General features: G+C 40.5%; 3 protein-coding genes across 4 annotated transcripts; 2 read left to right on the forward strand and 1 right to left on the reverse strand.

Annotated features, from left to right (window-relative positions):
• The first annotated feature begins 722 nt into the window (after nt 1-722).
• Nucleotides 723-26669, forward strand: LOC118563136 (solute carrier family 22 member 7-like). 2 transcript variants are annotated; one of them, XM_036137004.1, is made up of 10 exons: nt 723-823; nt 5599-5979; nt 6087-6190; nt 6277-6431; nt 6558-6726; nt 9009-9132; nt 9238-9347; nt 9460-9674; nt 9764-9872; nt 10443-10846. In XM_036137004.1, exons 2-10 carry the CDS (start codon nt 5608-5610, stop codon nt 10684-10686), a joined length of 1602 nt encoding a protein of 533 aa, XP_035992897.1. In that variant the 5' UTR covers nt 723-823; nt 5599-5607; the 3' UTR covers nt 10687-10846. The 2 variants fall into 2 exon arrangements, 1 of the variants encoding a protein (XP_035992897.1); XR_004931040.1 differs by lacking the exon at nt 723-823 and adding an exon at nt 26412-26669 and having other exon boundaries at nt 5523-5979; nt 10443-10812.
• On the reverse strand, nt 12659-15171 carry LOC118563137 (pre-mRNA-splicing factor ATP-dependent RNA helicase DHX15-like). The gene is made up of 4 exons (XM_036137022.1): nt 14823-15171; nt 13398-13588; nt 13139-13308; nt 12659-13020 (listed from the first exon to the last, which is right to left on the reverse strand). The coding sequence occupies exons 1-4, from the start codon at nt 15121-15123 to the stop codon at nt 12903-12905; spliced, it is 780 nt and encodes a 259-aa protein (XP_035992915.1). The 5' UTR covers nt 15124-15171; the 3' UTR covers nt 12659-12902.
• Nucleotides 15940-26428, forward strand: LOC118563141 (solute carrier family 22 member 7-like). Its single transcript, XM_036137028.1, has 9 exons — nt 15940-16715; nt 16823-16926; nt 17012-17166; nt 17315-17483; nt 24617-24740; nt 24848-24957; nt 25070-25284; nt 25372-25480; nt 26051-26428. The coding sequence occupies exons 1-9, from the start codon at nt 16344-16346 to the stop codon at nt 26292-26294; spliced, it is 1602 nt and encodes a 533-aa protein (XP_035992921.1). The 5' UTR covers nt 15940-16343; the 3' UTR covers nt 26295-26428.
• Nucleotides 26670-26725: the final 56 nt, after the last annotated feature.

Consider the following 26725-nt stretch of genomic DNA (forward strand, 5'->3'; position numbering starts at 1 on the left):
CCGCGCTGTGACAATAAAGAGTCTTTGAATTAAATCAAGTTAAATAAGTACGAAAATGTTTGCCAGCCAACTGTTTAAAACATCCCACGGATGTATATACTTAAAAACTCAAAGCTTTTTGCTTTTCAAACATTACACATTTATAAAACATTACACATTTTTACTTTTACCACTCATCTGTAATTCGATAACGGCCTGATCTAAACTTTAAACACCACAATTTAAGACTAAAGCACCAAGCTGAACACAGATTTGTAACCATATAACATTATTACACAACAATGTGATGCGCCAATTATTAGTTTATTAAATGCAACTAATAATTGCAGCGCCATAAGCTCCCTTTTTTGCAGACTACAAGCCGCTGTTGACGACATTGAGCTGTAAATAGCAAATCAACAGAACGTGCGTGTAAGAAGTGTATTTTCAAAGTTTGCTTATCAAACATTTCCTCACTTTAATAGCGCAGCATACTTGAGTGATGTTGGTGACCAACGTCCATCCCTTCAGGACCACAGTCTACCCAACAGTCTAACCCTACAGAAAAAGAGGGTGATCCTATTGTTCTCTTTAAATGAGAGCCTTCTTAACACCACTGCCCGCTCCTCTTACTTAGAAGTAAGTCGGCTGCGGATTTGTTAAGTCAAATATTCACTCACTTCACCTGTAATCTCGCAGCCAGTGGTGTGGTCAAATGCCAAAGGTTGTCCTGTCTTAGCAAACTCCCAAGACAGCGGTGGGCTTCGCAGTGCACAGGCATGGGAGCCACTTTAGCATACTTTCCCCCGTTGAGCTTGCAGGGCACATTGTCACACTGCAGAAGGCAAGGCAAGGCAAGGGAAATTTATTTATATAGCACAATTCAGTACAAGACAATACAAAGTGCTTTACATGATTAAGATATAGCAAAATAATAAAATGTAGACAGAAAATAGAATAAAAGCAAGTAGGGATAGAATGTAGTAACAAAAAAGAACATTAAAAACAGTAAAACTGTTTAACTAGAACAGTCAAAGGCAATTTTAAACAGATGTGTTTTTAATCTTGATTTAAAAGAACTCAGGCTTTCCGCACTTTTACAGTTTTCTGGAAGTTTGTTCCAGATAAGCGGAGCATAGGAACTAAATGCTGCTTCTCCGTGTTTAGTTCTGGTTCTGGGTATGCAGAGTAGGCTGGAGCCAGAAGACCTTAATGGTCTGGAGGGTTGATACACTGATAACAAGTCTGTAATGTATTTAGGTGCTAAGCCATTTAGGGATTTATAGACTAACAGAAGTATTTTAAAGTCTATTCTCTGAGATACAGGGAGCCAGTGTAAGGACTTTAGAAAATGGGGTTATGTGCTCTACTTTCTTAGTCTTAGTGAGGACGCGGGCAGCAGCGTTCTGGACCAGCTGCAGCTGTCTGATCCACTTTTTAGGCAGACCAGTGAAAACACCGTTGCAGTAATCAATTCGACTAAAAATAAACGCATGGATTAGTTTTTCTAGATCCTGCTGAGACATCAGTCCTTTAATCCTAGAAATGTTCTTCAGGTGATAGAAAGCCGACCTTGTAATTGTCTTTAGATGCTTTTGAAGGTTCAGGTCTGAGTCCATCACTACTCCCAGATTTCGGGCCTGATTAGTGGTTTTTAGCTGAAGCGACTGAAGCTGTGTGCTAACTTTTGATATTTCCTCTATTGGTCCAAATATTATTACTTCAGTTTTGTTTTTATTCAGTTGAAGAAAATTTTGGTACATCCACATATTGATTTCTTCTAGGCATTTACTCAGTGCTTGAACCGGTCCATAGTCACCTGGTGACATGGTGATGTAGAGCTGTGTGTCGTCTGCATAGTTATGGTAGCTGATGTTGTTGTTTTTCATTATCTGAGCTAGAGGGAGCATGTAGATATTGAATAGGAGGGGACCCAGGATGGACCCTTGGGGAACCCCACATGTGATTTTTGTCATCTCTGATGTAAAGTTACCTACTGATACAAAAAAGTCCCTGTCCTTTAAGTAGGATTTAAACCAGTGGAGAGCTGTACCAGAGAGGCCGACCCAGTTCTCCAGGCGCTCTAACAGAATGGAGTGATCGACAGTATCAAATGCTGCACTGAGGTCCAATAGAACCAACACGGTGGTTCTTCCACAGTCTGTATTTATATGGATGTCATTAAACACCTTAATAAGGGCGGTCTCTGTACTGTGGTGAGCACGGAAACCTGCCTGGAAAACATCAAAGCGGCTGGTCGTAGTTAAGAAGGTGTTTAATTGTTGAAATACAACTTTTTCAATAATCTTACTGATAAAGGGGAGGTTTGAGATGGGCCTGTAGTTCTGGAGTATAAGTTTGTCTAAATTGTTCTTTTTCAGCAGTGGTTTGATAATTGCTGTTTTTAGGGACTGGGGGAAAACACCTGACAGAAGGGACGCGTTTATTATCTGAGTCAAATCAGACGCTATGACAGGTAAAACTTTTTTAAAGAAAGCTGTGGGGAGAACATCAAGGCAGCTTGAGGAGGAACTTAACTGCTGAATTATCTGCTCTAAGCTTTTGGAGTTTATTTGGCTGAATTGGGACATTTGGTCAAAATCAATTCTGGTAGGAGACAACTTTGGTACTGAACTTAGTATGGATGTACAAACAGATCCTCTAATCTTTTGGATTTTTTCATTCTCCAACTGCGTTCAGCTTTCCGACATTCCCTTTTTTCACTTCTAACTGCTGGAGCATTTCTCCAAGGAGATTTATTCTTCCCGGAAAAAACCTTCACTTTGACTGGAGCAATGCAGTTAATGATGTCTGAGACTTTAGACTGAAAGTTATCTACTAGCTCATCTACTGAGTTGCAGCCCAAGGTTGAAGTAGCAGAGTAAGCTTGAATAAAAGTTTCTGTGGCATTGTCCTTAAAGGTGCGTTTTCTTACGATGTCCCTTTGGCTAAATGAGTCACTGGTAATGATACATTCAAAGGTAACAGAGAAGTGATCGGATAAGGCAACATCAGTTACATTGACCTGTGAAATGTTTAGACCTTTAGTGATAATTAAGTCTAAAATATGTCCCTGCTTGTGTGTTGGCTGTTTAACATTCTGAGTTAAACCAAAGTTTCTAAGTGTGTCACACAGTTCTTTTGCACTTCTGTCTTCAGGGTTGTCGACGTGAAAGTTGAAGTCTCCCACAATAATTAAACAGTCATAATCAACACATATCACAGACAAGAGGTCACTAAAATCCTTAAAAAAGTTTGATGTGGACTTAGGAGGCCTGTAAACATTCAGAAACATAGTTCGTACCGGGCTCTTTACCTGGAGAGCCAAATGTTCAAAAGAGTCAAATTTTCCCAAAAACACCTTTTTACACTTTAGTGAATCATTAAACAATGTTGCTAATCCTCCACCTTTCCTTTGCTGTCTGCTCTCACAAAGGAAATTGTAGTTTGGAGGTGTTGACTCCATCAGTATAACTTCTTCATTAGATTCATGTAACCATGTTTCTGTTAAAAACATAACATCAAGATTGTTGTCAATAATAAAGTCATTAATTAAAAGGGATTTTCCTGACAGAGATCTAATGTTTAATAAACCTAGTTTATAAGATTTGGTGGTTGATGATGTCTCTGTGGCAGGTTGCATCTGACAGTTAATGACTTTCAAGTATTTGTTCCTGTTTATCCTTTTGTTTTTCTTTTTTCTGCCACGTATCATCACAGATATTCCGTAATTCCCGGGAAAAGACCCATGCTGATTCTGGAAACTGTCATGTCTGATAAACGTGCAGCGAGGGCCCGCTGTGTATCACAGGAAGTAATCTGAAGGTCTTGAGGACAGGCATGTTCCGTGATATGTAGAGGAGGATCTGGGGCTCTGCGGCCTTTGGAAGATGCTGGTTTAGTCACAGAGCTGTGGCTGTATGGAGAGGATGTCACCTGTAGGCCAATCTTAAATACTTTGTTCATGTTGGGAGAAAATTCCAGAAAAGGAACCTCTGGGCTTTGTGGAGAGGAAGGCGAGGCGGGTGTAGTCCGGACCGGTGTTCGTGACGATGGCGGTTCTGGGTCCTGTCTTTGTCTTGCTGAGATCTGGGATGGATCCTCCTGTAGCTCTGACGAAGCCTCTTTCTGTGTCATCTTTCTGGCCATCTTTATCTTGGCTTGTTCGGGCTGCACTGGGCTTATCTTTTGTTTAGGCACTGGATGTACTTTGTTCTGGGACAAAGCTGATGCCGTATGGTTCACAGAATAGAAGATGTTTGAAATCAGCCGTTTTGCACCTGACCTATTTAGAGAGAAGCCATTGCTGCTAAACAGATGTCTTCTTTCCCAGAAGATGTTAAAGTTGTCTATGAAGGTTACAGTTGTTTGTTTGCATGTTTTTTCCAGCCATTTGTTTAGCATCAGAATTCTGGAAAAAATCTCATCTCCACAGTAAACGGGCAAGTGAGGGCCGCAAAGAAACACCTTGACATTAAGGCCATGAACTAGGTTCAACAAACGAATGTAATCCTCTTTCAATACTTCTGATTTTCTTATCCGGGTGACATCGCCCAGGGCTTCAGCTTGTATTATGAGTTTTTCCAAGGTCGGGCGTTCTTTCAAGATCCTCAGAAGGTTGTCTGATATTTCGGACACCAGGCCAAAGTTCGAAGGGTTATAAATCAACACCTCTGTGTTTTTCTTGTTACAGAAATGTTTAATCCCCCTTACAGATCCATTGCATAATATCAGGGTCCTTGGCCCTGTCTTTTCTGTGATGTCTTAGAACGAAAATCATTGACATACCTCTGATTGTGGTCGTGATCCTCCCTGGTCACATTTTGGAGCGGAGCGAATCTGTTTCGTAAAGGAATTCCAGCATTTCCAGCAGGTTTACTCCTATCATTTGTTTTGAGAACAGCCCGTTGTTGTTTCATTTGTCTTGGAACATCTCTCTGTAGTCTCGGCCAGTTTTCTTTGTCTGGGTGCAGGGTTCGTTGATCCTTTGGTCTTGCACCCAGAGTGATCCAGGGATTCTCATTTTCCTCCGGGGACTGTTTGTTCGCCGAGTCGCTGGGCTGGTGGTCACCATTCAGAATCACAGGCAGGGTTGTTTCATTTCCATGCGTGGCGTTTACATCATAATTCACTTCGAGTCGACAGATTTTCAGTTCCATAACAGCTATCTTCTGTAAAAGCTTGTCAAAGTCCATTGTGGTGAAGGTAGGCATCCTTTGAATCGGGTGGTTCTCCTTCATATCCGCTTCATGTTGAAGTCTTTCCATAAGAGCATTTTTCCTGAGAACTGCCTCCTCTGGGCTGTTGTAAAGAGGCATCTTGTGTGGATTAGCTGAAAACTAAAATAGTCCACACGGGGAAAAAATCAAAATCAAAAATAAATCACAGAAAATAAATAAAATAAAATAACTAAATCCAACTTTCTGCAATTTTGGTTAAGAGATAAAAAGGAGATAAAAAGGGGAGGAAAATGCAAGCAAGCAGGGAGTAGAGAAAAAAGCGTCCGAGTAGGCAGAGAGGCGGAGAGCAAAAACCATAGGTTTTAAAAATATGTCTCATTTCAGCAGCGTTGTTTAAAGGCCAGCTGATTCACTCAGCTGGTCTTTCAGCCATTCACAGGAAGCAACGATGACGTTTGAGAACGTTCTCGCCGATATTGCCGGATTTGGCAAATTCCAGATAATGATCGTTGCGATCAACTTCCTCGGACGCTTCACACTTCCCTGCCACTTCATGCTGAATAATTTCATCGCAGCAACTCCGGCTCACCACTGCAATACCAGCTCTTTGGGAGATTTCCTGAATCTGTCTCAGGCGGAGAGGATGGCCGTGACCGTCCCAGTCGAGAGGGATGGGAGTGTGAGCTCCTGTCGGATGTTTGCGAAGCCTCAGTATCACCTGTTGCTTAACTCCTCTGACGTTTCTGATGCCGCCGCCGTGCCATGCCAGAATGGATGGGTGTACGACAACACCACCTTCAAATCAACTATAACCTCGGAGGTAATCCCACTGACTGTTTTTTCTTTCTTTCTCTAAATAAACTTTGTTATTGTTGTGAGTATCTTTGATAGAGTGATCCTTTGCCTTTCCACTCTTGCTCCACAAAGTGGGACCTTGTGTGCGACAGAAGAGGGAAAAATAAAGCAACAGCCACAATCTTCTTTGTTGGAGTAATGTTTGGAGCCATAACCTTTGGAAGTCTGAGTGACAGGTATTATAGCTTTGTAATGCAGCATTTAAACTAAAGGTTGTGGGTTTATTTTTAAGATTCAGCTTCATGCGGTTGACTCTCCACAGGTTTGGCCGCAGGATCATGCTCCTGGTGTCGTATGTGTCCGGCATGCTGTTTGCTGTGGCAAGCGCTTTCTCCACAACCTACGTAATGTTTGCAGTGTTGAGGTTCTTCACTGGCTTCTGCATCACTGGCATTGTCATCGTCTCATCCGCGCTCAGTAATTCATTGCTGATTTCTTTCTCAAAATATGCCATAAACCCATCCGTAATTATGGTTACCATAGGGCAGGACAGCCTTGTGAGGAACGTTTAGTTTCCCCTTTTGATGAACTGTGTCTTTGCAGATGTGGAGTGGGTGGATATTGAGCACAGGAAACTGGTGGGAGTCATCGATAGTTTATCCTGGAGTTTTGGCCTAGTAATATTTTCAGGCATCGCCTACTTGGTGACTGACTGGCGTTGGCTGGTTGTCAGCGTGACCTCACCTTTAATCTTGGCCATCATCACTTGGAGGTATGACTCGGTGGTTTTCTCCGTAAACACAACTTTGTCACGGTGGCTTTTATTTACCAAAACTAAACCAAGTTCTTTTTAGCGACACCCAACTTGAAACCTTAAGAACGCTTAAAAAAGATGCATTGCTGGGGCCTTGATTTGGGGGCCTGGGGTTTCCTGGCCTCTCTTATGTCAAAGACCAAGCCTAGCCAATAATGGTTTTATTTAATTAGCCATGTAAAACAAAGCAGCATGTATATTTTTCCATCTAATCCATAGTGTGCTTTTATTTATGTTTTGGGATCTTTTTCACAAAAAGCAAAAATCTGCATGTATCACACGACATTATCAGTTTAACTGTTTGACACCTGTCGAGACTTGGCATGTGGGCCTTCTCCCTATGACGCTTTTGGTTTTAGTAGATCTATCTCAAAAGTAAACAACAGCAAACTGGCAGGATGAACATCCATGAAACTACTTTGATTCATTAATCACTACTTTTTTTGGTAACAAAAATTAATAATCTAACATTTGTGTAAACGTGTCCCAACCCACTATGAGTTCCTTATCCAAAGACCTGGGAACCATTAGCTTCAATTCAATAATGATTAGTGTTGCACCGATGCCATTTTTTTGGCCCGATACCGATACCCGATACGTGGCTGTGCAGTATTGGCCGATACCGATACCATCTGTTTGAAATTGATGTGTGTGTGTAAATATTAAGAACTGCTTACTGCTTGGGGTAGTAGAACTTTTTATTGCCTACCTGGAATGGGTGACAATAGTTGAATAAACTTTTGGCTCTCAAAGGCCAAAATAGTGCAACATTCGTGAAATTATAACATATATAATAGTAGTGCAACAGTACGACAGCAAAATGACATTAATAATTAAATAATCTCTTTTAAACCCTGCATTTTGGCTCTCAAATGCCAAAATAGTGCAACTTTTATGAACTTATATAAGATGTATAATACTAGTCGGGAAAGAGAAGGCTGCGTTCAAGTGACATACAAACATCAAAATGGTATCGGTGCCTATTTGTTGGTACTCGCCAATACCGATACCGATTTAGTGCTGGATCGGAGCCCCGTCCGATACTGGTATCAGTGCAACACTAATAATGATTACATCATTGTAACAGCCTTTAGTTTATTTTCTAAACCTAGGGTCTGCTACCTGTGCCTCAGGAGCTGTAAGTAGCTCTTTGGATTTCTGAAGAACTTTGGCGGAAATTATGGAAGAACCTACCAGCGTTTTTAAATATACAGTATTTATAACAAAAGAGGACCGTAGCAGTTTTATTTCCCATGACATAATTGAATTTTCACAACAGAATGACACTAAAAGTACGAGAAATGTTTTTTGAAATCAAGCTTTCTTATTATTAGGTTGGAAATCACATGCTTTTTGTTGCATCATCCAGATCCAGATATAATTATCTCGTTGAAGAAAATGCCCATCCATATTTTTGCAAAAGATTATATTTCTGTTAAAAATGCTAAGATGTCTTTATTTTTCAAAACGTTATAGTAAATAAAGTCTATTTATTAAGCGCCTTTCACAGACAAAGAAACCACAAAGTGCTGTATAGAAAACCAACAAAACAGTTAAAACAAAATAATAAAAACATTCAACAAAAGGCCTGTTTAAAAAAGAAAAACTGTAACTGCTTCTTAAAATAGTCCACAGAGTCATGTAACATTTGTGGCTCTAAATGAATTTTATTTAGCTGGACCAAGAACCGGGCACCTTTACCCTCTGCCGATATGTACTTAAACAGAAACAATTACGTTGTTTCTGATTTTATTGATTTTAAAGGTGACATTACAATTGCCAGCTTTAACATAAAATAGTTGTATATTTTACATAAAAGATGTACCATTCTGAAATGTAATGGATATGTCTCTGTACTTTAATAAAAATAAATCTGCAAGTGACAACACGTTAAAAAAAAATATTAATGCTTATTTAAGACGCAAATAAGCGTAAAAAAAATAAAAAATCATGAAGCCAAAAATATTTGGTAACTTCTGAGACATTTAGCTGAGGATCCCTTAAAAAAAATCAAAATTACAGAAACTGTTCATCTTACCATTTAGATAACCTGTAACCACATAGTTAGTTTTTGCATTTTAAACTTAGTACTCACTGATGTAAGGATAAAGAGTAGACGCGTTAACAGAAAATGTGAAGTAATAAAACGCTTAACACAACATATAGAGTTTTTTTTTTTTTTTAGATTAATTTCCTTAAAGTACATATGGGTTAAAAACCATCTCTGTTGTTAACATCAGGTGGTTGCCAGACTCCGCAAGGTGGCTCATTGCCAATGGAAAATTGGAGAAGGCTCAGATGTACCTGAAGAAATGCGCAAAGATGAATCAAAGAGAAGATTCGATTCACACACTTCAAGCAGAGGTTGTATACTCAATTGGCAGACATGAAATTAAGTCTTGTTTTACACCATTTGTATTTTAAATGACCTGGTTTTAAATATGACTACCCCTGGCTTTTTTTTTTCAGACATTATCCACCATTGTAGTGAGGGAGACGAAAGGCCGAACTTATACCTACCTTGACTTGATTCGAACACCTAAGATGAGGAAACTAGCCCTGCGAACTGGTTTATTATGGTTTGTGCAATCTTTAATACTGCCTTCAATTGTTAAAATTGTCATTTATATTAGAACCCCAAAATGTTAACTTTAAATTAAAACCAGTTTCTGAATTTGCCCATGCCCACAGGTTTTGCGTGGCAACAACAGCTTACGGCATCAGCTTCAACATCACCGGCTTTGGCTTGAACATCCACCTTACTCAGTTTACCTATGCTTTAATAGAGGTGCCAGCCAAGCTTTCGGTTTATTATCTCCTAGATAAAATAGGCAGACGCAACACTGAGGTGGGAGCTCTGTTGTTAGCTGGTCTCTGTCTTGGAATCAACATTGTGATACCAAAAAGTAGGAACCCAGCTAAATTCTGCATTTTTTTTATGATCAATTTCTACAATGTTTACAATAAAAAAAAACATAAACCCTTTTTTTTGCAGGTATACCTGTGGCTCGAACAGTTGTTGCTGTTTTTGGGAAGGGGTTTTCTGCTGCCTCCTTTGGAACGGTCGGCTTGTACAGCTCTGAGCTGTATCCAACTGTAGTTAGGTAAGGAAGCGACAACCTCTAACCTTTACGTACAAGCGCATCACACATTTGTGTAGCTGCCTTGAGTTTCTGTGGCATGTGCAAACATGGTTTAAACAAATTGTGCTACCTTTGCCTTGCTATGCACCCAATATACTGTGATGACGAGGTAAGTTCATGGTAAACTATGCAGATGCTCAGTCTGTACTAATGAAGATTCACTTACCTTGTTTGATATGGCAGAGGGGGTTGCAGTATATCTGGTTATTTAAGCTAATAAATATTAGCTTGCAGGCACTCTAGACTGTGCAAAGAGCACTGAATTTACAGTTTAGATAGCACAACATAAGTGCTATCTTCATCCCAATAAACACGGGGACTTAATTCCTTTATGTTTGAATTTAAATAAAGTGTGTTTAGGTGTCAATATAGGAAATGTATGACTACAGCTTGTGGACTTTTGGCACATTTTAATCAGCACAAAAGGATATGTAAACCATTTTTCCTGCCAAATGTTAATGAATAAATAGTGCGTAAGCAAACCCTCAAACTTAGTCTCTCCTGTAAGAGCTGTACTTTTCCCATTTACAGGCAGAAAGGAATGGGCTACAACTCCTTCATGGCTCGGTTTGGTGTTGCTGCGTCTCCTTTGATCCTGTTACTGGACGAGGTCTGGAAGGACCTGCCCCAGGTGGTCTTGTGCTCAACAGCTGTACTGGGAGCGCTGGTGGCGAGGACGTTGCCAGAGACACGCAACAGATGTCTGCATGAGACCATTGAAGATATTGAAGGAGAGCCCAACCAGTGTAGCAACAACAAAAAGTCATCAGAATGAGTGTTTGTTTTTTTTTTTTTTTGGTCAATGGAAAATACAAATTGCCAGTTTTGACAGCCAGATTTGTGTTAACTTAGTGATATGGTTTATTTAGAGAAGTGAATGTGATTGGAAGTTTTGTAGTAGGTTTTACTTGGTATAAAGCAGATAATGCCAACAGTTGCTTATATTTGTCTTATCCTGGCAGGATCTATTTTACAAATGCAAATCAGTTTAATTATTACATATTGGGGGCTACCATCCTTCTTTTGTAAGAATGCATTATATATTTGTGATAAAAAGGTTTAAAGAAATTCAATAAATAAACCAAAAATACTGTCAGAGTAAAAGATGTTCATCACAGTGTTGGGGCCAGTGCTAACTGAGGTTATAACGTGTTATGACAAACTAAGGACATTAAGATAAAAACAAAAAAATAATTTAGATGTTAACTTTTTGGCAGACTGGGGTGGTGGTTCCTTTATTTAAAAAGGGGGACCGGGGGGTGTGTTCCAACTACAGGGGAATCACACTCTTAAGCCTCCCTGGTAAGGTCTATTCAGAGGTTCTGGAAAGGAGGGTCCGTCGGATAGTCGAGTCTCGGATTCAGGAAGAGCAGTGTGGTTTTCGTCCTGGCCGTGGAACACTGGACCAGCTCTATACCCTCAGCAGGATTCTGGAGGGGGCATGGGAGTTTGCCCAACCAGTCTACATGTGCTTTGTGGATCTGGAGAAGGCATTCGATCGTGTCCCCCGAGGGATCCTGTGGGGGGTACTCCGGGAGTATGGAGTACCGGGCCCAGGGCTGTCAGGTCTCTGTAAGACCGTTGTCAGAGTCTGGTCCGCATTGCCGGCAGTAAGTCGGACTCGTTTCCGGTGAGAGTTGGACTCCGCCAAGGCTGCCCTTTGTCACCGATTCTGTTCATAACTTTTATGGACAGAATTTCTAGGCGCAGCCAAGGTGTTGAGGGGATCCGTTTTGGTGGCCTTAGGATTGTGTCTCTGCTATTCGCGGATGACGTGAACCTATTGGCTTCATCAGGGCGTGATCTACAGCTCTCACTGGAGCGGTTCGCAGCCGAGTGCGAAGCGGCCGGGATGAAAATCAGTGCCTCCAAATCCGAGACAATGGTCTTGAAACGGAAAAGGGTAGAGTGCCTTCTCCGGGTTGGGGAGGATGTGCTGCCCCTAGTGGAGGAGTTCAAGTATCTTGGGGTCTTGTTCACGAATGAGGGGAAGATGGAGCGGGAGATCGACAGGCGGATTGGTGCAGCGTCTGCTGTGAAGCGGGCGCTGTACCGATCCGTTGTGGTGAAGAGAGAGCTGAGCCAAAAGGCTAAGCTCTCGATTTACCGGTCGATCTACGTTCCTACCCTCATCTATGGTCACGAGCTTTGGGTCGTGACCGAAAGAACGAGATCCCGGATACAAGCGGCTGAAATGAGTTTTCTCCGTAGTGTGTCTGGGCTCTCCCTTAGAGATAGGGTGAGGAGCTCAGTCATCCGGGGAGGACTCAGAGTAGAGCCGCTGCTCCTCCACGTCGAGAGGAGCCAGTTGAGGTGGCTCGGGCATCTGGTCAGGATGCCTCCTGGACGCCTCCCTGGTGAGGCGTTCCGGGCACGTCCCACCGGGAGGAGGCCCAGGGGAAGACCCAGGACACGCTGGAGGGACTATGCCTTGGGATTCCTCCTGAGGAGCTGGCCCAAGTGGCCGGGGAGAGGGACGTCTGGGCCTCCCTACTGAAGCTGCTACCCCCGCGACCCGACCCCGGATAAGTGGAAAAAGACGGACGGACGGACGGACGGACTTTTAATGTAACAAATCCAAGATCTATATAAATCTTTAAGCAAATAAATCCCCCATCAAACCATTTTTATTGTCAGCAACCAAAAAATGTTATAGACAATAAAAGTCAATGCTATTTATTAAAGAAACAAAGCAAGCACAGATCTTTGTTATGGCTCCAATTTCTCCTGAAGTAATTTCAACCACATCAACAAGACCTGCTCCATATTACTTCTTTTGAAAATCACAATAGCTGGATCTAACAATTGCTGCTGATATTCAATTACACCTACTTATAGAACTGACATTGATGGGGGGAAAAAAATAACAAAAATAAGCAAACAAATACTATAAATCATAAAGCCAACGTTTGAACATTAAGGTACAATGTTACAGAAAGATCTAAAACTACAGTATGCAGGTGGTTTTCTAGGAGACTTCTTGACTATAGTTCAGTACTGAGAGTACTCTTTGCTCTCGAGTTTGGCAACAATTCGCTCCAGCTGTCTTTTAGCTTCACATTGTGGAAAGTTACTCATGTCATAGTACTGGGGTGCAATCTTCACCAACCTGCAACAAAGAAGAAGAAATGAACATTAACGCCAGTACGAACGGCACCATTTAAACTCATTCAGTGCAATTAGGCGGAAGGCTTTTCCAGACTAATTCAAAACATCAGTGCACATACCACTCTGGTTTGATATCTGTGCAAGTTCGGATGTAGTTCTTGGTGGTGAGGACAAACTCATTGTAGAGCACCCATTCAGGCTTGTGGTCCAGGACCGTGGATGGGTGCAGCTGCACCACCTGGTTATCTTTCACTGTAAGGTAATGGCCCGTGCGCTCCAGATGAGCCACCTGAAGGAAGGACAGCAGGCGTTACTGTTAAAACCTCCGCAGGGAAAAGGCCGTCTCGGACGAACATTTTCGCCGCAGCGTCGGCTCACCTGCATGAAGAAGCCGGTGCAGAGCGCTCGTCGGATGTTGATGTAGTAATCTCTGCTGGTGAACTCTGTGCTCCGCCGGGGCAGACTGAAGCGGTCCATGATCCGGGACAGCTGCTGGCGTACATTGTCAGCAGACATCAGCGAGCGGTAGTTGACAAAGTTGTCATAACACCACTGGTTAGATTCATGGTCTGGAAACAAAAGAACAGAAGGATTAACGTTTAGGTGATACGTGGGAAGACTAAACTTTCAGACAATAAGATTGACCTAAATGGAACTCAGAGGAAATTGTTTTCAGTACGACAGAGAATGAAAGGCTTTAAAAAAAATGATTACAGGATTAACTGGTTGGAGCTAATTAGGGGAAAAAACAATTTGACTGCTACATTAACAGGTAAGACTTGAGTGTGTGGCAGTGCTGTGCAACACACGTTGGTCCTATATGCATCTGCAGACAAACAAATGGATAATATTGATACTGACAGCAAGAGCGTTGCTATAACCCAATTTTTTCACACCACCCGATGCCCCGCTGCTCCATTCCTTCCTGTTTTACATGACATTTGGTCACGATTAACTGAGCACTTGGAAACTTTAGATGTGGGATTGTCTATTGCTGATGCAGGAATTTGTCAAGTATTGTGATAACAAACAAACAAACCAAAAAGCGTTATCACAAAACTGAAAACCAAGCCAAATTAGACCGTGTAAGCCATTCACTTGCAGTTCAAAAAAAGATGTAATACAAGCCCTTGCTAGACTAACATTACCTACTAACAGACAGAAAAGCCAATTCAAAACTAATATTTTCAAGAACTTGTATAAAGTGACCTCCAAAGATGAGGTGACAGAAGCCTGCAGGCTGAATTGTCACAGTGGGAACAGTATTTATTTTGATCCAACCTGGTCTGTCAGGTTAATCTGCCGTTGGCATAAAAACGAAGAGCAGCACAAAGAACTTGCTCTGAACTCAGAGTGCCCACGTTGTGTTAGAAAAGCAATGTGCGGGCTGAGAATATTGAGATAAATCACTGACAGCGATGGAAAACTGTAACGCCTGAAAATATATTGATCCAGAAATGTTGAGACATTTAATCGTGGTCTGATCAGCCTCTCCCGACAGAGATCTCTCTGCTGGAGTATTTGCTCTCCAGCACGCAGGCTTCTCCTGAATAGGACATGCCTTTTCGACACGCCCTTGTACAGATCTCAACTAAAAGGAGGAAAAACGCAGAGTTACCCCAAACGACCCTGCTCGGTAGCAGGGCTATTTCGCGCAATAGTTTGTTGTCATAATTTGACTCGGGGTAACGGCTTCTGAGCTTTCTGAGATGGAAAAGCCAGGGTATGCAGGAAGTTACCCCAGAAATCACTCTGAACATCCACTAACCCAGCTTTCTGAAAATAATCAACCCTGATACTCACTTTGTTTGAAGGCGTGGTAGACGTTGAGCAGCATCAAGTGGTCTCCGTCAATGTGAGCAAACCTCATCTTGGACTCGTCCGCTGCCTTCTTAGCCTCCGTGGGACGGACAAAACACTGTGGGACTAAACAAGGTTGGTATGGGCCCCAACAAAGCCGCCCATAGGGATGAGTCAAACATTCACAGAAAAATGGAGCAAAGCCTATGATGCTAGGGCAGTTGACACTGCGTTGGGACAGGGCAGGACCACACTCTTTATCAAAGGGGGGTAGGGGGGGTGTGCAGGCTTTTCTCATGGCCATTTCCAACAGTAATGGCTATAAGCTCGTAGAGGGGGGGGCTGGGGGGGTGTCATTTAACCACATCTGTAAAACAAGAATTTTCACACAACTATCAAGTGTTAGAAACGCCACCAATGGCCTGAAACTGACAGTCAACAACGCTTTTAAATAGATTGCTATTTGAGGGGTTAAACCTAAATTTAATAAAAGAAAATATGAATGAAATGTGGAATAAAAACTGTAAAAAAAAAAAAAACATTTAAACATCAGGATTACGTCTTTATCTGTGACTCTCCTGAACACTACAAAAAAAACAAAAACACTGTAACCCTGGTTCATTGCCTGTTTGTTTGTCTATTTGCCTTCATTATGTGTACTCTGAACCGGAGTGGCCAAAAGGAAATTTCACCTCGGTACCACGCGGTGACAATAAAGAGTCTTTGAATTAAATCAAGTTAAATAAGTACGAAAATGTTTGCCAGCCAACTGTTTAAAACATCCCACGGATGTATATACTTAAAAACTCAAAGCTTTTTGCTTTTCAAACATTACACATTTATAAAACATTACACATTTTTACTTTTACCACTCATCTGTAATTCGATAACGGCCTGATCTAAACTTTAAACACCACAATTTAAGACTAAAGCACCAAGCTGAACACAGATTTGTAACTGTATAACATTATTACACAACAATGTGATGCTGCAATTATTAGTTTATTAAATGTAACTAATAATTGCAGCGCCATAGGCTCCCTTTATTGCAGACTACAAGCCGCTGTTGACGACATTGAGCTGTAAATAGCAAATCAACAGAAGGTCCATGTAAGAAGTGTATTTTCAAAGTTTGCTTATCAAACATTTCCTCACTTTAATAGCGCAGCATACTTGAGTGATGTTGGTGACCAACGTCCATCCCTTCAGGACCACAGTCTACCCAACAGTCTAACCCTACAGAAAAAGAGGGTGATCCTATTGTTCTCTTTAAATGAGAGCCTTCTTAACACCACTGCCCGCTCCTCTTACTTAGAAGTAAGTCGGCTGCGGATTTGTTAAGTCAAATATTCACTCACTTCACCTGTAATCTCGCAGCCAGTGGTATGGTCAAATGCCAAAGGTTGTCCTGTCTTGGCAAACACCCAAGTGGACTTCGCAGTGCACAGGCATGGGAGCCACTTTAGCATACTTTCCCCCGTTGAGCTTGCAGGGCACATTGTCACACTGCAGAAGAAAGCAACGATGACGTTTGAGAACGTTCTCGCCGATATTGGCGGATTTGGCAAATTCCAGATAATGATCGTCGCGATCAACTTCCTCGGACGCTTCACACTTCCCTGCCACTTCGTGCTGAACAATTTCATTGCAGCAACTCCGGCTCACCACTGTGACACCAGCTCTTTGGGAGATTTCCTGAATCTGTCTCAGGCGGAGAGGATGGCCGTGACCGTCCCAGTCGAGAGGGATGGGAGTGTGAGCTCCTGTCGGATGTTTGCGAAGCCTCAGTATCACCTGTTGCTTAACTCCTCTGACGTTTCTGATGCCGCCGCCGTGCCATGCCAGAATGGATGGGTGTACGACAACACCACCTTCAAATCAACTATAACCTCGGAGGTAATCCCACTGACTGCTTTTTCTCTCTTTCTCTAAATAAACTTTGTTATTGTTGTGAGTATCTTTGATAGAGTGATCCTTTGCCTTTCCACTCTTGCTCCACAAAGTGGGACCTTGTGTGCGACAGAAGAGGGAAAAATAAAGCAACAGCCACAATCTTCTTTGTCGGAGTAATGTTTGGAGCCATAACCTTTGGAAGTCTGAGTGACAGGTATTATAGCTTTGTAATGCAGCATTTAAACTAAAGGTTGTGTTTTTTGTTTTATTCTCAGCTTCATGCGGTTGACTCTCCACAGGTTTGGCCGCAGGATCATGCTCCTGGTGTCGTATGTGTCCGGCATGCTGTTTGCTGTGGCAAGCGCTTTCTCCACAACCTACGTCATGTTTGCAGTGTTGAGGTTCTTCACTGGCTTCTGCATCACTGGCATTGTCATCGTCTCATCCGCGCTCAGTAATTCATTGCTGATTTCTTTCTCAAGATATGCCATAAACCCATCCGTAATTATGCCGAGATAACCTGAAAAGATCAGGACACGTTTAGGGCAGGACAGCCTTGTGAGGAATGTTGTTTCCCCATTTGATGAACTGTGTCTTTGCAGATGTGGAGTGGGTGGATATTGAGCACAGGAAGCTGGTGGGAGTCATCGATAGTTTATCCTGGAGTTTTGGCCTAGTAATATTTTCAGGCATCGCCTACTTGGTGACTGACTGGCGTTGGCTGGTTCTCAGCGTGACCTCACCTTTAATCATGAGCATTATCACTTGGAGGTATGACTCGGTGTTTTTCTCTAAAGTCCCTTGAATGATTTAAGGGACTTTAGTTTTCTCCATAAACACAACTTTGTCACGGTGGCTTTTATTTACCAAAACTAAACCAAGTTTTTTTTAGCGACACCCAACTTGAAACCTTATGAACGCTTAAGAAAGAAGCATTGCTGGGGCCTTGATTTGGGGGCCCGGGGTTTCCTGGCCTCTCTTATGTCAAAGACTAAGCCTGGCCAATAATGGTTTTATTTAATTAGCCATCTAAAACAAAGCAGTATGTATATTTTTCTATCTAATCCATAGTGTGCTTTTATTTTTGTTTTGGGATCTTTTTCACAAAAAGCAAAAACCTGCATGTTTCACACGACATCATCAGTTTAACTGTTTGACACCTGTCGAGACTTGGCAAGTGGTCCTTCTCCCCATGACGCTTTTGGTTTTAGTAGATCTGTCTCAAAAGTAAACAACAGCAAACTGGCAGGATGACCAGCCTGAACATCCATGGAACTAATTTGATTCATTAATAACTACTTTTTTTTTTGGTAACAAAAATTAGTACAAATAAAGAAAAAGGCCAATATCAGTTTAGAAATGCTGGGGATAATCTAACATTTGTGTAAACGTGTCCCAACCCACTGAGTTCCTCATCCAAAGACCTGGGAACCAGTAGCTTCAATTGTATAATGATTAGTGTTTCACCGATGCCATTTTTTGGCCCCGATACCGATACCGATACCTGGCTGTGCAGTATTGGCCGATACCGATACCATCTGTTTGAAATTGATGTGTGTGTGTATATATGAAGAACTGCTTACTCCTTAGGGTAGTAGAACTTTGTATTGCCTACGTGGAATGGGTGACAATAGTTGAATAAATCTTTTGCTCTCAAAAGGCCAAAATAGTGCAACATTCGTGAAACTATAACATGTATAATAGTAGTGCAACAGTACGACAGTAAAATGACATTAATAATTGAATAATCTCTTTTAAACCCTGAGATTTGGCTCTCAAATGCCAAAATAGTGCAACTTTCATGAACTTATATAACATGTATAATACTAGTCAGGAGAGAGAAGGCTGCGTTCAAGTGACTAAACGGTATCGGTGGCCTATTTGTTGGTACTCGGCGATACCGAAACCACCATTTTAGTGCTGGATCGGAGCCCCGTCTGATACTGGTATCAGTGCAACACTAATTCAATTCAATTCAATTCAATTTTATTTATATAGCGCCAAATCATGAAACATGTCATCTCAAGGCACTTTACAAAGTCAAGTTCAATCATATTATACAGATTGGGTCAGATTATACAGATTGGTCAAAAATGTCCTATATAAGGAAAACAGTTGATTGCATCAAAGTCCCGACAAGCAGCAGTCACTCCTGGGGAACCGTAGAGCCACAGGGAGAGTCGTCTGCATTGTACATGGCTTTGCTGCAATCCCTCATACTGAGCAAGCATGAAGCGACAGTGGGAAGAAAAACCACCCATTAACGGGAAGGAAAAACCTCCGGCAGAACCGGGCTCAGTATGAACGGTCATCTGCCTCGACCGACTGGGGTTACAGAAGACAGAACAGAGACACAATAAGACAGACAAACAAGCACAGAAGCACACATTGATCTAGTAATCTGTTCTACATTAGATGGTAGTAGCGGGTGAGCCGTCTTCTCTGGATGATGTCACAGTTAACAGAACGCCAGACCAGGTGTACCTACTATGAAGAAAAAGAGAGAGAGCAAAAAGTTAAAAGCTGAAATGACAACAGTCATTTCAATGTAATACAATGCAAAACTGGAGAACAGTAGACTGAAGAACAGTAGAAATCAGTAGAGTGAGAAAATTAGACCCTGATGTCCTCCAGCAGCCTAGGCCTATCACAGCACAACTATAGAGATAGCTCAGGGTATGAGCCACTCTAACTATAAGCTTTGTCAAAAAGGAAAGTTTTAACATTAGTCTTAAAAATAGATAGGGTGTCTGCCTCACGGACCAAAACTGGGAGTTGGTTCCACAGGAGAGGAGCCTGATAGCTAAAGGATCTGCCTCCCATTCTACTTTTAGAGACTCTAGGAACCAGCAGCAGACCTGCAGTCTGAGAGCGAAGTGCTCTGTTAGGAACATACGGGGTAATCAGAGCTCTGATATATGGTGGAGCTTGATTATTAAGGGCTTTATACGTTAGAAGGAGAATTTTAAATTCTATTCTTGATTTAACAGGAAGCCAATGAAGGGAAGCTAAAATTGGAGAAATATGATCCCTCTTGTTGATTTTCATCAGAACTCTTGCCGCAGCATTTTGAATCAGCTGAAGACTTCGAACTGCATTTTGTGGACTTCCTGATAGTAAAGAATTACAATAGTCCAGCCTTGAAGTAACAAATGCATGGACTAGTTTTTCAGCATCACTCCTGGACAGAATGTTTCTAATTTTGGCGATATTCCGGAGGTGAAAAAAGGAAACTCTGGAAACCTGTTTAATATGGGATTTAAATGACATGTCTTGGTCGAAAACAACACCAAGATTTTTAACTTTATTACCAGAGGCCAAGTTAATGCCATCCAGATTAAGGGATTGATTAAGAACTTTATTTTTTGAAGACTCTGGCCCAAAGATTACAACTTCTGTCTTGTCAGAATTTAAATGCAGGAAATTTAAAGTCATCCAGCTTTTGATGTCATCAAGACATGACTGCAGTCGAAGTAACTGATTGGATTCATCAGGATTTATGGATAAATATAGCTGAGTGTCATCAGCATAACAGTGGAAATTAATCCCATGCTGTCTGATAATTTTGCCAATCGGAAGCATATATATAGTAAATAGAATTGGTCCAAGGACTGAACCCTGTGGTACTCCACAAGTGACCCTAGAGTTTGAGGAAGATTTATTATTAACATGAACAAACTGGAATCTGTCCGACAGATAAGATTTAAACCAGCCTAATGCTTTTCCCTTAATCCCTACAGTATGCTCAAGTCTTTGTAGGAGAATATTGTGATCAACTGTATCAAATGCAGCACTGAGATCTAACAGGACAAGTATAGACACAAGTCCATTATCTGAGGCCATGAGAATATCATTAGTGACCTTCACCAGAGCTGTTTCAGTGCTATGATGAGCTCTGAAGCCTGACTGAAACTCCTCAAGTAGGTCATTACTTTGTAAATGTTCACATAGTTGATTAGCAACTACTTTCTCAAGAATTTTAGATAAGAAAAGAAGATTAGATATAGGTCTGTAATTTACTAACTCATCTTGATCAAGAGATGGTTTCTTAAGTAAAGGTTTAATAACAGCTACTTTAAAAGCCTGTGGTACATATCCATTTACCAAGGATACATTAATCATGTCTAAAATAGGACCACTGATCAGAGGGAATGCCTCCTTAAACAACTTGGTTGGGATTAGGTCTAACATACAGGTAGAAGGTTTAGATGAAGCTAAAATTTTAGATAGCTCAGAAAGCTCTACTGCTTTTAAACAGTTCAGATACTGCGCAGGTTCTAAGGATTCCTCCAATGCTGCCTCACTTACTGAGGATGAGGTAATCATGTTTGGGAGGATGCCAATTATTTTATTTTTAATGGAATCAATTTTATTTATGAAGAATCCCATAAAATCATTACTGCTAAGAGCTAAGGGAATGGATGGATCAACAGAGCTGTGGCTCTGAGTAAGTTTGGCAACTGTACTGAAGAGAAATCTAGGATTATTCTTATTCTCCTCAATTAATGATGAAAAATATGCTGCTCTAGCTCTGCGAAGGGTCTTGTTATACAACAATAGACTGTTCTTCCAGATTAGGTAGGATTCCTCTTGGTGTGTAGAGCCCATTTTCTCTCCAATTTCCTAACATTGTGCTTCAAGGAACGCAGCTCTGAATTAAACCAAGGAGCCAGCTTCCTGTGAATAATCACCTTCTTTTTCAAGGGAGCTACATTGTCTAATGCAGAACGCAATGACGAAGTCATACCGTTTACAAAGACATCTATTTGTGAATTGGAAGAAACAACATTGCTGCTATCTGCAGGGCATTTCTGCAATACGGAGGATATTAAAAAGGGGACAGACTCTTTAAGTTTTGATACAGCATTATCCGATAAAGATCTACTATAATGGAACCCTCTTTTGGGGGTGGAGAACTCAGTTAGATTAAACTCAAATGTTATTAAAAAATGATCAGATAGGACAGGGTTGTGAGGAAATACTGTTAATTCTTCACAATCAATGCCATATGTCAGAACAAGGTCTAAAGTATGGAGCCGAGAGTGCGTCGGTTCATGCACATTTTGAGCAAAACCAATTGAATCTAGGATAGTTTTAAAGGCTACACTAAGGTTATCACATTCTGTGTCAACATGGATGTTAAAATCACCCACTATAATAGCCTTATCAGTATTTAACACCAAATCAGATAAGAAATCTGACAACTCATCCAAAAACTGAGTGTAAGGGCCTGGTGGACGATACAAAACAACAAACAGAAGAGGTTTTATTGCTTTGCAGCTTGGATGAGGGAAACTGAGGGTTAAATGTTCAAAAGAACTGTAGTTATTAATTGGCCTGGGACTAATTAATAAATCAGACTGAAAGATAGTTGCCACTCCTCCTCCTCTTCCCACAGATCTGGGAATGTGGAAATTTGAATAACTGGAGGGGGTTGACTCATTTATACTAACGTAGTCCTCTTGTAGCCAGGTTTCTGTGAGACAAAACAAATCAATCTGTTTATCAGAAATCAATTCATTAACTAACAAAGTCTTTGGAGGGAGAGACCTTATATTTAATAGACCACATTTAATTGTTTTATTTTTAGGTTCAAGGTGAACCGTATTAATTTTTATTAGGTTTTTATGATTTGTTCCTTTTAGATAAGTTTTTGATCTGTTAAGTTTTGGCCGTGGGAAAGACACCGTCTCAATAGGATAATGGATGGGTAACAGTACAGAAGCTGCAGAGAGGTGTGTTAAACTACGGCTCTGCTTCCTGGTCTGGACCCTGGATTGTCAGCATTTAGGAGGACTAATAAATCCGGCCAGATTTCTAGAAAGAAGAGCTGCACCATCCAAAGTAGGATGGATGCCGTCTCTCCGGATCAGACCAGGTTTTCCCCAGAAAGTTCTCCAGTTATCAATGTAGCCCACGTCGTTTTCAGGACACCACCTAGACAACCAGCGGTTGAATGATGACATGCGGCTAAACATGTCATCACTGGTCAAATCAGGCAGGGGACCAGAGAAAATTACGGAGTCCGACATTGCTTTAGCAAACTCACACACCGAAGCAACACCAACTTTAGTGACCTCCGATCGGCGTGATCGGGTGTCATTACCGCCAGCGTGAATAACAATCTTACTGTATTTACGCTTATCCTTAGCCAGCAGTTTTAGGTAAGATTCTATGTCGCCCGTTCTGGCCCCTGGCAGGCATTTAACTATGGTCCCTGGTGTCTCTAGTGCCACGTTTCTGACTATTGAGCTCTAATAATGATTACATCATTGTAACAGCCTTTAGTTTATTTTCTAAACCTAGGGTCTGCCACCTGTGCCTCAGGAGCTGTAAGTGGCTCTTTGGATTTCTGAAGAACTTTGGCGGAAATTATGGAAGAACCTACCAGCGTTTTTAAATATACAGTATGTATAACAAAATAGGACCGTATCAGTTTTTTTTCCATGACATAATTGAATTTTCACAACAGAATGACACTAAAAGTACGAGAAATGTTTTTTGAAATCAAGCTTTCTTGTTATTAGGTTGGAAATCACATGCTTTTTGTTGCATCATCCAGATCCAGATATAATTATCCTGTAGAAGAAAATGCCCATCCATATTTTTGCAAAATATTTTATTTCTGTTAAAAATGCTAAATTGTCTTTATTTTTCAAAAAGTTATAGTAAATAAAGTGTATTTATTAAGCGGCTTTCACAGACAAAGCAACCACAAAGTGCTGTATAGAAAATAGGGCTGGACGGTGCAAAATGAGCTGCAGTCTGCGTCCTTACACGCCACAACCTCGGACCTCCGTCAGCCTCTCAATTATGAAACCTGAGAAGTAACTAGTGTACTATTCCAACCTAAATAGGCTATTTTATTTATTTATTTATTTATTTGGTATATTTATTTTGGTCTTTATTTAATAATAAAGTCTTTATTTAATAACATAACTCAGGTCTCTTAAGTTATTTTTCTTAAAAAAATGCTGTTATGGTTAAAAAAGTTGGTTAAATAAAGATTTAATTGGAATTCTGTGTTTGCATTCTTTATTAAAATTAAATAACTTAGCAATATCATAAAACGTCCAGGCAGAGCTGCACATAAAATATGGTTTTAAATATTTTCAATAATTATCGATATCGATCAATATGCATTTTTTTTATCGATAAGCTTTTTTTCTATATCGCCCAGTCCTAATAGAAAACCAACAAAACAATTAAAACAAAATAATAAAAACAAGATAAAATCACAATAAAAACATTCAACAAAAGGCCTGTTTAAAAAAGAAAAATTGCAACTGCTTCTTAAAATAGTCCACAGAGTCGTGTAACATTTGTAGCTCTAAATTAATTTTATTTAGCTGGACCAAGAACCGGGCACCTTTACCCACTGGCGATATGTACTTAAACAGAAACAATTACGTTGTTTCTGATTTCATTGATTTTAAAGGTGACATTACAATTGCCAGCCTTAAAATAAAATAGTTGTATATTTTATATAAAAGATGTAAAATTCTGAAACGTTATGGATCTGTCTCTACTTTAATAAAAATAAATCTGCAAGTGACAACACGTTAAAAAAATATTAATGCTTATTTAAGACGCAAATAAGCGTAAAAACTAAAAATCATGAAGCCAAAAATATTTGGTAACTTCTTAGAAATTTAGCTGAGGATCCCTTAAAAAAAATCTAAATTACAGAAAGTGATCATCTTACCATTTAGATAACTTGTAACCACATAATTAGTTTTCGCATATTAAACTTAGTACTCACTGATGTAAGGTTACAGAGTAGACGCGTTAACAGAAAATGTGAAGTAATAAAATGCTTAACACAACATATTGAGTTTTGTTTTTTTAGATTAATTTCCTTAAAGTACATATGGGTTAAAAACCATCTCTGTTGTTAACATCAGGTGGTTGCCAGACTCCGCAAGGTGGCTCATTGCCAATGGAAGATTGGAGAAGGCTCAGATGTACCTGAAGAAATGCGCAAAGATGAATCAAAGAGAAGATTCGATTCACACACTTCAAGCAGAGGTTGTATACTCAATTGGTAGACATGAAATTAAGTCTTGTTTTAGACCATTTGTATTTTAAATGACCTGGTTTTAAATATGACTGCCCCTGGCTTTTTTTTTTTTCAGACATTATCCACCATTGTAGTGAGGGAGACGAAAGGCCGAACTTATACCTACCTTGACTTGATCCGAACACCTAAGATGAGGAAACTAGCACTGCAAACTGGTTTATTATGGTTTGTGGAATCTTTAATATTGCCTTCAATTATTAAAATTGTCATTTATATTAGAACCCCAAAATGTTAACTTTAAAGTAAAACCAGTTTCTGAATTTTTCCATGCCCACAGGTTTTGTGTGGCAACAACATTTTACGGTATCAGCTTCAACATCACCGGCTTTGGCTTGAACATCTACCTTACTCAGTTTACCTACGCTTTAATAGAGGTGCCAGCCAAGCTTTCGATTTATTATTTCCTAGATAAAATAGGCAGACGCAACACTGAGGTAGGAGCTCTGTTGTTAGCGGGTCTCTGTCTTGGAATCAACATTGTGATACCAAAAAGTAGGAACCCAGCTAAATTCTGCATTTTTTTATGATCAATTTCTACAATATTTACTATTAAAAAAAACATAAACCCCTTTTTTGCAGGTATACCTGTGGCTCGAACAGTTGTTGCAGTTTTTGGGAAGGGGTTTTCCGCTGCCTCCTTTGGTACAGTCGGCCTGTACAGCTCTGAGCTGTATCCAACTGTAGTTAGGTAAGGAAGCGAAAACCTCTAACCTTTACGTACAAGCGCATCACACATTTGTGAAGCTGCCTTGAGTTTCTGTGGCATGTGCAAACATGGTTTAAACAAATTGTGCTACCTTTGCCTTGCTATGCACCCAATGTGCTGTGATGACGAGGTAAGTTCATGGTAAACTATGCAGATGCTCAGTCTGTACTAATGAAGATTCACTTACCTTGTTTGATATGGCAGAGGGGGTTGCAGTATATCTGGTTATTTAAGCTAATAAATATTAGCTTGCAGGCACTCTAGCTTGTGCAGAGAGCACTGAATTTACAGTCTAGATAGCACAACATAAGTGCTATCTTCATCCCAATAAACACGGGCACATAATTTCTTTATGTTTGGATTTAAATAAAGTGTGTTTAGGTATCGATATAGGAAATGTATGACTACAGCTTGTGGACTTTTTGCACATTTTAATCAGCACAAAAGGATATGTAAACAATTTTTCCTGCCAAATGTTAATGAATAGATAGTGCATAAGCAAACCCTCAAACATAGTCTCTCCTGTAAGAGCTGTACTTTTCCCATTTACAGGCAGAATGGAATGGGCTACAACTCCTTCATGGCTCGGTTTGGGGTCGCTGTGTCTCCTTTGATTCTGTTACTGGACGAGGTCTGGAAGGACCTGCCCCAGGTGGTCTTGTGCTCAACAGCTGTACTGGGAGCGCTGGTGGCGAGGACGTTGTCAGAGACACGCAACAGATGTCTGCATGAGACCATTGAAGATATTGAAGGAGAGCCCAACCAGTGTAGCAACAACAAAAAGTCATCAGAATGAGTGTTTGTTTTTTGGTCAATGGAAAATACAAATTGCCAGTTTTGACAGCCGGATTTGTGTTAACTTAGTGATATGGTTTATTTAGAGAAGTGAATGTGATTAGAAGTTTTGAAGTAGGTTTTACTTGGTATAAAGCAGATAATGCCAACTTTACCAGTTGCTAATATTTGTCTTCTCCTGGCAGAATCTCTTTTACAAATGCAAATCAGTTTAATTATTACATATAGGGGGCTACCATCCTTTTTTTGTAAGAATGCATTATATATTTGTGATAAAAAGGTTTAAAAAAATTAAATAAATAAATCAAAAATACTGTCAAGAGTAAAAGATGTTCATCACAGCGTTGGGGCCAGTGCTAACTGAGGTTATAACGTGTTATGACAAACTAAGGACATTAAGATAAAAACAAAAAAAATATTTAGATGTTAACT

This window comes from Fundulus heteroclitus, chromosome 5, assembly GCF_011125445.2.
Source record: "Fundulus heteroclitus isolate FHET01 chromosome 5, MU-UCD_Fhet_4.1, whole genome shotgun sequence".
Lineage (NCBI taxonomy): Eukaryota > Metazoa > Chordata > Actinopteri > Cyprinodontiformes > Fundulidae > Fundulus > Fundulus heteroclitus.